This window comes from Haemaphysalis longicornis, unplaced genomic scaffold, assembly GCF_048455015.1.
Source record: "Haemaphysalis longicornis isolate Haplotype H1 unplaced genomic scaffold, Haemaphysalis longicornis Haplotype H1 scaffold_3, whole genome shotgun sequence".
Taxonomy (NCBI): Eukaryota; Metazoa; Arthropoda; class Arachnida; order Ixodida; family Ixodidae; genus Haemaphysalis; species Haemaphysalis longicornis.
Window position 1 is genome coordinate 3,203,811 of NW_027526335.1, and position 11,397 is coordinate 3,215,207.

The 11,397-nt window shown below is 47.1% G+C and overlaps 1 protein-coding gene across 2 annotated transcripts; it reads left to right on the forward strand.

Annotated features, from left to right (window-relative positions):
- The first annotated feature begins 23 nt into the window (after positions 1-23).
- LOC144173870 (protein YIPF6-like) lies at positions 24-8,526 on the forward strand. Of its 2 annotated transcripts, none has more exons than XM_077702156.1 (7): positions 24-243; positions 611-745; positions 3,387-3,465; positions 3,545-3,587; positions 5,606-5,731; positions 6,264-6,424; positions 7,885-8,526. In XM_077702156.1, the coding sequence occupies exons 1-7, from the start codon at positions 217-219 to the stop codon at positions 7,998-8,000; spliced, it is 687 nt and encodes a 228-aa protein (XP_077558282.1). In that variant the 5' UTR covers positions 24-216; the 3' UTR covers positions 8,001-8,526. The 2 variants fall into 2 exon arrangements, with proteins under 2 accessions (XP_077558282.1, XP_077558283.1); XM_077702157.1 differs by lacking the exon at positions 24-243 and adding an exon at positions 288-526.
- Positions 8,527-11,397: the final 2,871 nt, after the last annotated feature.

The following is an 11,397-nucleotide window of genomic DNA, read 5'->3' on the forward strand; positions in this document are numbered from 1 at the left end:
GTCTGCTGGGAATGGCTGGGATTGTCTTCGACCAAATTTGATTACTAATTTAAACTATTTCAACTAACTAGTTGTCCAGTGTAAACCTACATTTATTTTTGCTTTTATAAGGCAAGTTTTTTTCATGCTGAACGTTGCTGCATGCTACAGCGTATGAATAATACTTGAGACAAAAATGCGAGATGGGGCCTGAAAAACAGTGGCTCGGTAGCCAATATGGCTGAACACAAGGCAATTTTGCAGGTGAGCTGTTTCATACGTGTCAACGGTGCGTTTTTCTTCTTCGTTCGAGCGATTCGGGATCAGTTTTGAGGATTCTTGCGGCTGGTTCACATTTATGGCATTAAGGGAGCCTTGTTCACCGGGTTTGTCATTCTACTTTTGAACGGCGTCCCAAAATATGCCCGGTGCCAGTTTCGGGTTCGGTGCCTAGTTGCTGGAAAAAATGAAAAAGAAGGACCATTTGTGTCCTTATTTCTCGCTGGTGTAATTACAAAACCTTGTTAGGACGTTTGTTTTCAGCATGGTGAGTTGGTTTGGTATCGTGTATGCGGATCCCGGGTACAAATATTCGCTATTCGGACGCACGATCGTTACTTGTCACCCGCAGTCTGGTTCCAGTGGCTACCAGAGGCCCCCGTACCAAGACTATGAGGCTCCTCTGGAAGGTGACATTGCAACAGCTACAACGCCACAGGAAGAAAAGGAATTCAACACGCTTGATGAACCTGTGCTTACGACCGTCGTGAGTATAGACTTAAATAAAAATTCTGCCGGAGAGAGCTAGTGCCCATGTCAAGCCGGAACGAAAGTAGGATGGGGCTTATTGCCGGCAGCATCTTTTGCAAGATACTTTGCTGACACAGATTCTTGATTGACTGAACGTACGTGCTTCAGTGTAACGAGTGTTTAGACCTCAGAGTGCCGATCACCGCCGGCTGTGCTAGCGTTACGCAGTTGTGTCTTGTACAGTACTGCACTCAAAGCTGTGGTTCGATTCCGATTCGTTACAATTTTTTTAGAAGTGATGTTAAATTCAAGTTCTTGTTTTATTCATGGAAGTTGCTCATTATTCGTTCATTTAGCTACTAGGTGGCTGGGAATAAGAGTCTCCTGCTCGTTTCTGTTGCGTCTGTTTATGTTGTTCATTGGACACCCTTTTTGGGTTGGGCTCCGCTGCGTTAGGTTGTGCTAGATCCTGGGGTAAGCGAGATACAAGTGTACGTGTTCAAAACCAATACAACGGTGCTGCTGACGGTAAAATACTGACTGTCAGCTATATATCGCTATGGTTTAATGTGCTGGCTGTCAATGTCTCAAATTGCTAGTGGGCGCAACATTATTAGATTGTCAGAGCCATACCTTGGGGGTTTAATTCACACTTTAAATATGCCAGCTTCCTCATGTTTCTGTCAAATGGCTCTCCAACCTGCAGACATTGTAAGCAGAGGAACGTTGCTGTTAGAAGACATCCTGAGTTAATGTTTTCAGAAGTGGCCTTTATCACCACTGGCTTGTGAAGGGAGCTTTGAGGACACTTTCAAACCCTGTGGAATAGCCAGGAGGAAATAAAAATTCGTGATTATAGAAACACACGCTGTGAAAACAAATGTGCGCACTAATTAAAAAAAAGTTATTTGGCACTGTGTTCAACAGCTTAAAGCATCCGATGCATTGGGTCCCACACAGAGCAGTTGTAGTAATTTTCTCTCTCAAGAATGAGTCGATGCAACGAGCATTGACGGAGTTATCTTACAAGGTGTTTTATTTATTACATGCTGCAGGCCCATCTAAGGGCCCAAGCAGGAGGGGCATAACATCAAGGTGTACATAAAAATACATAGCAACAGTGTTACAACAATAGATAAGCGTCTTTAAAAATTTTCCCTGGGAAAACTGCTCTTTGGTTCGTGCTCAAACTTTACGTGGAGGTTACATTTTGTGGCCTATTTTGTTCAATAGCAATAATGGCTTGGGCGCTTACCTTCTCATTTAGAAAACAAATAAAAACTATTTTCCCCGATGGGATAGCCGGTGGTCATCATGAAAAAATGATCTCCTTAGGAAGGTGGCACCCCCGCGGGTAGCGTGAGTGAAATGTTTGATGCTGCTCGCAGGATGTTGGGGGATTTTATTGCAGTTATATGCACTCTAAAGTAGCTCCGCATGATCATCCTAAATGAGTGGTGAAAAGAAATCTCTGATCTGCCACCGTATGAGGTGGCACACTCACTCAAACCAACTTAACGATGTCTCTACACATCACTAATTTGTCTATCTTTCTTTGAATTTTGGAAATGTACTTCTTTTATTGTGTCCACTTTCCATCATGACCGTCATAAATCATTGTGTCGCATCATTCTCGCCAGGAAAGGAGGTAGATAAAAATATATTTAATGCCCGTAGAAGCTCCAACAGTTGTCCACTGAATCGGTCACTTTTTGGCTCTGTGAACCAGCCTGTAAAAGTTCGCACTGTAGAAAAAGCAGCAGAAAAATGAACAACCTTGGCTGTAATGTATATGAACATTTCTCATGTTGATTATCGCAGTTACAGTGGCAAAGAGAAATTCAGTGACATTCCGCTCTGTGAAGGTGGATGGTGGGCAGAGCTGTTTGTGGGTTTTGCTTGGCCACAGCGCAAATTGCGCTGTCGCACTGGGGAAGTGTTCAGCGGGATTGTATCTACGTCGACGTCGTGTTTTTTCCACCTCGGGACATTTGGGGTCCCTACGGGCAGCGCGTTTACACTTGGCATCTGCGGCTTGATCGTCGTCAGTGGTCTTTTTTGCGCCACGTTCACTCTCATCGGCGCCTTTTTCCTCGTAAGGAAGCTTCAGTGTGCAACGCACGACGTGGGGGAGCCAGCTTCCGAAGGCCAAGCTGGCACTGGTCTTTTTGATTGATTGATTGTAGGTTTTAACGCGCCAACGCAACGTAGGCGATGAGGCGCGCCGTAGTGGAGGGCTCCGGATTAATTTCGACCACCTGGGGATCTTTAACGTGCGCCGAAATCTCGTACACACGGGCGTTTTTGCTTTTCGCCTCCATCAGAAAAGCGGCCGCCGCGGCCGGGAATCGAACCCGCGACCTCGTGCTCAGCAGCGCAACGCCTTAGCCGCTGAGCCACCGCGGCGGGTACTGGTCTTTTTGAAGTCGGCCCATTTCTAAGGGGAAGTGTTTGCCACCTCATATCAAAACACAAAGGGCTGGAGGTGAGCAGGTGGCCAAAAGTGAGGAGGAGGGAAGCAGCTTTCCTCGGTCTACAAACTCAAAAAACAAAATGAAAATAAAACGGGGCAGCTGGCCTGTAACAGCTCCACTGTAACAAGGATGCTACTTCTGATTACTCTGCATCAGGCGTTCGTAACGATGTTTTCTTTCCAGTTGAGGGACCTCAAAGCAATTGGTGTCAAGTTCGGCCATGTCCTGTACCCCAAGCAGAAGAACACGATTCTGAGGGACTGTGAGTCAACCGTTTCTGGCGTCTACTTGTGCTTAACATTAGAGTGGTCATATGCTGATTCACTGTCTTATCCTTGCAGGGGACTTGTGGGGGCCTCTAATCCTCTGTGTCTTCCTTGCCCTGTAAGTAGGTGCATTTTTGGTGGCCTCTGTTACATCTTACAGGTTGCGCATGCAAACTGTTTTAAAGGAGTACTGACACGAAATTTCAAAGCTGAGATAACTATGTAAAACGCTTCCTTTTTATCAGGAGATATCTCCCAGCAAGTTTCAACAGCAACCGTTCAGCGAAACACATTTAAAATCCATTTTAATCTTCGCCTTCACGAGAAAGCCCAGAGCGGGCCGACGTGACATCATCTGCTACGTGCCCTAAACTGCCGACGTCGGGGCTCCCGTGACGAAGCCGACGCGCTGGCTGTGGTTGGCGCGCGCTGCTCGGGCGTGTGTACACGTCATGGTTTTGGGACTGACGTCATGCTGCCCGGGCCTGTGGGGACGGCGAAAACCTCAGCCGGTCTGGGCGCGCGCGTGCGCTCGCTCGCGCGCGCTTCCAGAGAGGCAGCGATACGGCAAGAATGGTGACGTCATGTTATACATGCTGTCATGGCGGCCGCTCGGTGTTTTTCAGTCGAAACCGAAACTGGCACGAATAAACGACGCCGTAAATGAATGTTTACGCTGCGCCCGACCGTCTAATCTGTCATTCTATGATTAGTGGGCTGGTAGGCACGCATAGCAGCGAAAAAAACGTAACATAAAAATTTCGTGTCAGTACTCCTTTAAGATTTACCTTTTATTCAGCAACGTCTCAGGTATCTAGGAGTTATCATAGGTCCATGAAGTTTCTGTTGGGGTGTACTACAAAAGTGTAGCGAAAGCATAATATAAGCACGATGCAGCCCTGGTGGAAAATGCAGATTTTAGGGCGCTTAGGTGTTATTAGAAGTGACCGCTGTTGCTGCACGTAGTTTGCATTGCGACGCAGCCGTGGGTGTTTTGATTGGTTGATAGATTTTGGAGCCTTGTACAAAACACAAAGGGGTCCTGAAATTTGTTTGGAGTGGTAAATAAACTCAGGCAATCGTGACATTGTAGGCTAAGGACATCTTGCCGTACATTTAGTTCGTGGAAAGGAACTGTGTAGGCAGCTTTAATCGGGAACCTATTAGTGGGTCGCAGTGGTGTGCAGAAGCATTTGTTGCAACTGTCTTTCCTCCATGAGTGCGGGGGCACTGAATTACACATAGTGTTAACAAAGGCCCAAACTGCTGGCAGCAGTCTTTGCGTTCACTGTGCATGTCTGCAGCACATTGCAGAACCTTGGAGGTTTGGCACCACTCATAGATGCATCTATTGTTATGGCCACATTGGGCAGCAGTGGAGCTAGGCATGGTGCCAGCAAAGTGGAGCTTAAGTGCTTAGCATAGCACGTTTTATTTTTTCTGAGCAGTACCATATGATGGCACATCTCTCCTGAGTGCAGATGCTTTTTGTGGCTCTTGTGTTTTCCATCTTTCATGGGCGGACGGAAACACAAGAGGCAAAAAAATGTTAGTGTGCTTTGAAACAAATGTCTCTTTTCAAGGCGCGCCTGGACTCATCCGGATTTGAGAACTTGCAAAGCTTAAATTAAGTGGCTGTGAGTGTCCTGCTCATTTTGTGGAACTTTGGCACTGAGGACTGTAACTCGTTCTGTGGCCCACTGCCAGAAAGCTACGCTGCACTCCAAGGTTCCTGTATCACACAAAACGCGCCAAGATTCTGCAATGTCTGCTTTGCTTCCAGTCTTGCAGAAGTTTTAGGCCACACAATATTGCACCCAGACAAGAGTATTTTCTTTCACCTTTTGAGAGAACTTGCGTGCCAGGCCAACCTGCCACGTGTGGCAGGTGCTCTGTTGTATGGATGGCTTCTTTTTATCCATTTGCACTTGCAGCAGAATTCTAAGGCATGATCATTTCCTGCATAAAGATTTCACTTAGTGGTTAAGAATTGAGCCCTCATTTTCAGGGACCGAGTGCATTGGTCAGTACGCCCCCGTAGTAATATTCTATTTTCTGTTGGCCCAATTTTTCTAGCTTTTTGCTTTGAGCTGCTACTCTGCAAGCTTTGGTGTGCTGTTCGGCTTTTTCCCCCAGGATGCTGCAGCAATCGGGGGACGAAAAGGTCCAAAACGGCGCACCCCAGTTTGCCCAGATCTTCGTCCTGGTGTGGGTGGGCGCCGGTGTGGTTACGCTGAACTGCAGGCTCCTGGGTGGAACAATGTAAGCAGCCGCACTGCATTTCCACATTACAATGCCTTGGGGCCTTCCCGCAACGGAAAGGCCGCCATTTTTGCTTTCTGACTCTTAGCAGGAAACACTCGTGCGAATGTCGCTCAACGCCAAGCAGCTGTATCTCGAGATTTGTGTTTTGACTAGGGGCACTATGATGACCAGGAGCTGGATGGACCCAACAAGTCCTAATGGCTGCTCATTGGGGACTGTACTGCACGTGCCTGAGGCAAAGGGTGCCGAATTGCCTTCCACCGCTGTGGCTGGCTGTAGCCCAGTCTTAAATTCGATGCTTTTCAATGTGAAATTAATGAACAAACCAATCCTTACCTGCACTAGTGTAGCATTTCTGTGTCATGTTTTGAACAAGCTGTGTGCTGTCGGCTACGCTTACCCACGTCACCAGTGGGTATTCAGAGTGGCCACTGCACTGGTGGCACAAAAGTTGCTTCTGGGGGCCAACCCAGTGTGACGCAATTGAGTGAGCTGGGCGGCTCACGCACCCCACCCTGCCCTTGTGCAGATCGTTTTTCCAGAGCGTGTGTGTGCTGGGCTACTGCCTCCTGGCGCCGTGTGTGGCCCTGGTGGTATGCCAACTCATCCTGCTCGTGGGGAGCCAGACTGTGGCCCTGTTCATCATCCGCTTCTTGGTCACCATGCTGGGCTTTGGCTGGGCCGTCTTCGGTGAGTCGGCCCTCTCGGGTGGCCAGCCTCGAAACACCCCACCTGAAGTGCATGCGAGGAGCAAAGGCAGCGCGGCTGCCCCGCTCGTTTAGGAGAATGAGTTCGATGATGCTGAGATTAAGTGTTCACGTGCCCCTATGCTGTGGGGCCTGCAAGGTCGAGAACTGGGCTAGCTTGTATGCATTCATTGTGATAGAACAGCGCAAACCTAAGGGGAAGAGAGAAGGGCGCAACACGAGTGTTGTGTCCTTTTGTTGTCCCGTTAAGTTTGCGCTGTTCCGTCACAATGAAACGTCTTACTTAAGTTGTGCTTTCCATGTCTTGGAAGGAGTTGCTGCTTGTTGATCAGGGCTACTTTGCTGGTGCTTTATTGCAACAAAGCCCGCTGCCATTGAACGTAGGATGGATCCCAGTGTTGAGGCTCATTTGGCACATGGATGAGAAAAGGCCATGTGCTGAAAAAGAAACAGCCGGACCTTGATGTGGGCGAGTTGGTGGAACACACTCAAGAACTGCAGCAGCAAAAGAAAGTTGAGCTAGCTGGTATGGTTGCATACTTCGAATAGCGAAACAGTGCCTGTTTCGCCCTTTTTTCTTTGTCCCTGTTGTGTTGGCACTGCTCGCAGTATACTTAAGAAACAATGCTGCAAAAGACAGGCCAACGCAAGACAGTACAACAGATGGGTGCTGTACTGTCTTCCTTCATCCTGTCTTTTGCAGCATTGTTTCTTAATAAGTATGAAAAACGGACAACAACACAAAAAAATTGTACTTTTTTACCATTGGGGAGTTTTGGTTGGAGCCCATTAAGGTTTTGTTGTTCCCGATGCTGCTTTTTTTTTCTACTGTGGTGCAAGCAAAGTGGACAGGAAAAAAAAGCATGTGCACTGGAAGTGGCGACAAAAATTATTTTGCTTTGCAAATACCCATCGCGTTATGGGTTTATAATTCAGTTGATTGTTTGTATTTTCATCTCATCCTTTATCCCCACATGAGCCATTTTATGTCCTCTGTTTCAGTAAATTCATTTATCCATTCAAAATAACAACTCTGTGTGGCTTCGCAAGAACATGAAAAGGATCTCCAAAGTAATAATATGGGGCAGCTAACAAACTGCACTGCCAAGGCTAGCTCATTATGAAACATATCCTTTTGCTTGTAACAAAAAATGGACGTCCTTTTGGTTAGTTGACATTTAAATACTAGTAATAGAATGGTGTTCTGCCAGAATTGGAGTTGCTCACACTCTTGCTCCCTGCGCGTATTATACACAGGGATGTGCATGCATTCTGTTTAGTTATTTGAATGCAATTCCTGGGCGCTGTTGGTGTAAATCAGAAATGTTGCTCTATTTTACGGCTATGAGGGGATTACATTTTTGGTGTGAAATTGCTTGCAGAGCTCCAGAAACTCACTGCGATCATTAATCAGACTTTCTTGTTCTTTTTCTCCTTCTGAAGCATCCACAGCATTCCTGGCAGACAGTCAGCCGACATCAAAGAAAGCACTGGCCGTCTATCCCATCTGCCTTTTCTACTTTGTAATTAGCTGGTTGATAATAGCTCGGTCGCCCTAGCACTCGCAAGCCAGGCTGACATTGACACTTTTTTTTTTCCCTCCCATGCCCTGTGATGTGAACGCTCCCTAAACCTGTGGAATGCACCGAGTCCTGCCTTTGTGTACAGCCGGCTTCCAGTGTCCCAGAGGATATTCTTCACATGAGCTTTAACTTATTCTTCCTGCTGTTAATCAGTGAACTGAAGTAGTGGTGCTCTGGATCTGTTTTGTTGCATTTTTTCTTTTTTGGAAGAGGGCAGTCTTTATTTGAGTCGTTTCAGAGCAAAGAAGGCAATTTTTCTACCTCGATGAAATGGCTGTTTCAGAACGATTGCCTTCTTTTTAACTCTGGCAAGGAGTTTTCAGAAAGGGAAGGTGCCCCTTTCCACAGCTTCTGAAGCAGTCCCTTATTTTCTCCATTTTTTTTTTTTTTTTTGCGGAGTTTTGAGATGTTGAACATTCAGATGTCTAGTCACATTCCATGGTTTGTGTACAGAGATCCACTCTTTTTGTAATAAAATTCTAAAGTGACTTGCTGTTTGTAATCGTGTGGTCTTGTTTGAAGAATGACTTCCTGTCTTAAGTGAGCACAGCGTAGCCCTCGTAGCCAGCAAAATAACGTGTAACTGTATAACTAATTTCAGCGACTCCTGCATTACAATTCACATTGCACAATTGTGTCAGCTGCATTATACTAGTTGTACAAAGTTACTGGCAAACCTTTTTGCAATAATGCTTAGTGAAATGTGGGCCTTTTGAATTCAAAAAAGGTTGCAGAGCACATAAAAGTTTAGGGGTTAAGATGAGAGGTGCGCTAGTGTTCCTTCGTTGTAGAGAAATTGTTCTGGAACAGTGCTGCTGCATTCCCTATTTATGCTCTTCAAGTACTCAAGGTTAGTTGAGAGACACTAGCAGCAGCAGTTTTATATTGCGGCACACAAAAACAAAGACTCGTTGGTGTGCATTCTGACCAGGGGACAGTGAGCTGCACTGTGCAGACTCGGCGTGTGCTGAAATCACGTTCTCTCTTTTCCGCCGTACTTTAAGTGAAGACGCACCTCGTCATTTCCACACCATTTGTTAGTGTGCCCAATTCCTGCTGCATATCGGTGCCCGCAGATGTGTAATCACTGATAATAGGCACGGCTGAGGGGCACAGGAGCCACAGATGCCTAACCCCACAAAAAATCACTCAATGATCCTAATAATGCTATTGCGTTAGACGTATTAAGAAAAGTATATCTTTTCACATTTCCTGGTTCAATGGCAGGCCAAGTCCTCTGCCATCAGCCAACGCCAATGCGCTGATGGCCAGAGACGGCGTGGTAAATGGCACAACTGCCCAAGATACAAGGATGTTCCCGTATTGGTCTAAAGCAGAATTTGTTGTATACCATGTTGTCATGCCAAATTATACACTGCAAGTGTGTCTGCAAACCAGTAGTGTAGCTGCTTTTCTGATTAAGTGGGCTCATTGCGGCAGTTCCAGTAGAATACACAATTTCTCATGCCAGATTCAAACAAAACACCCTAAAAGGGGTGGTGAGTGCATAGGTGTTTGTGGTTTTAATGTTTCCAGTGTAATGCAATTATGTTTAAGCATTGTCAATTAATAAGCGTGCTCATGATGTAGCGGTGCAATGGACACTATTTTGTGGGTGAGTCCTCGAGTCAAATTTGTATTATGCATTGTCGCACTAATTTCGAAGCCATTGGGTGCCTTTTTTTGAGGTGCCTTGAGCGTTTGGTGTACTTCAGTACACCAAACACTGCGTTTGTGTTCACTGCGTCGGTGTCTCATTTAGGAAAATCCCGGGCCATCTCCAGTAATGGAAAAACTGGGGAGGGGCGAAGCATGCAGTGTGCAAATGCATTCTTGGTGCCTTGGTGTTTTTGCCAGTGGAGATGAAACCGTTGGGTGGTAGAGGCATACAGCTTTGTTTTCAGTCTTGTGTCTTTGAAGCACGAAGCGTTCTAGTGTGAGGAGTAAACGAGTGCCCGGGTGCTTTAGTACCATTACTATGTGAGATGAAGGTTACGACGACTGCATGAGACACCTACAGCCCGAGCCCCTAATACTTGACAAGCAGATCTGCAAGTGGATGCAAGAGGTGGGACTATTAGGGGCTAAGCTCCTTAAGGCGTGGGTCTGTCCATCCTCGACGTATGTATGTAGCCACCTCTAGTTTAGTTCTTGGGTTGTTTACTAGATGGCGTGGCTACCTCTAGTTTAGTTCTTGGATTGTTTACTAGATGGCGGTACTTGTATATGATGAAAAGATGCGCTTGGATTGTTTACTAGATGGCGTGGCTACCTCTAGTTTAGTTCTTGGATTGTTTACTAGATGGCGGGGAGTGTTGTAATAAAATCCGTTCGCTGTTGGCGCGCGCTCGGAGTCGCCCGATGGATAAGGCTGCAGATGTGCGAGCCCGCGAGGCAGAAGCGCTCCGTGAAGCTGCGCGACGCCGCCGCCAAGATCCTGCCGTACGAGAGCGGGAGGCCGAAGCGTGTCGTCTGGCTGCGCGACGACGCCGCCAAGATCCCAGCGTTCGAGAACGAGAGGCCCAAGCGTCACGGCAACGGCGCGAGGACCCTGCCGTACGCGAAGCGGCACGGCTGCGGCGCGAAGAGGATCTCCGAAACGTCAGAGAACGGGAAGCGGCGAAAGCGCGTGTATCGGCAGGCAGACCCCGATGCAGTGAGAGCTCGTGAGGCGTCTGCAAAACGCATCAGGCGAGCTCAGCCCCAAGGTGCCGACGCGCGGTTTAAGCGAGACTTTCTAGACGTTACGTTCGGACACAGATGTAGTGGGCGAACTTTCACTGAAGAGTCACGGTTTTACCGATGATTTCCCCTCAGGAGCTTCGCCCACTCATCATCATTCACCCCGTGGATATGCTGTGAATTTTTTTTAGCTAGAACCTTTTCAGTGTTATTGCAAACATCGCCAGCACTCGAACAGCAACCTGCAAGCCGAACTTCAATTTTTGTGTGCTACGCTGTGGCATACTAGGTACTAGGCTTGCCAGGCTAAAGATCGCCTTGTTCGTAGCTGGACCCTCCCCCCTTACCCCCCCCCCCAAAAAAAATCGATGGTGATACTTTCTTCAGCTAAGCTAACACCGAAAGATCTCGCAGGACAGTATACGGGGTACTGCTGGTGCCCCTGAACCCTGCTCTAACACCGGCACTTCCCAGGGTTTCATTGCATCCTTTTCAAAATGAAATGACATGCAGTAGAACCACTCGTTGATACGTTACCGATTCATACCATTTCCCAGTTACTACGCTCTCAATTGTGAACACTAAAAATGCCCCATACTACGTTTCTTCCCGGATAGTACGCTTCTCCCTCGCATTTTTTTTTAAAGTGTATCAACGAGGTTCTACTGCACTTCTATTTTGGTTCTTTTCG

Bases quoted from the DNA above. Each gene is read 5' to 3' on its own strand.
- LOC144173870 (XM_077702156.1), top strand. From the start codon at position 217: ATGGCTGAACACAAGGCAATTTTGCAG. The intron at 3,466-3,544 runs GTGAGTCAACCG...TTATCCTTGCAG, and splicing joins GAACACGATTCTGAGGGACT to GGGACTTGTGGGGGCCTCTA. The intron at 5,732-6,263 runs GTAAGCAGCCGC...GCCCTTGTGCAG, and splicing joins AGGCTCCTGGGTGGAACAAT to ATCGTTTTTCCAGAGCGTGT.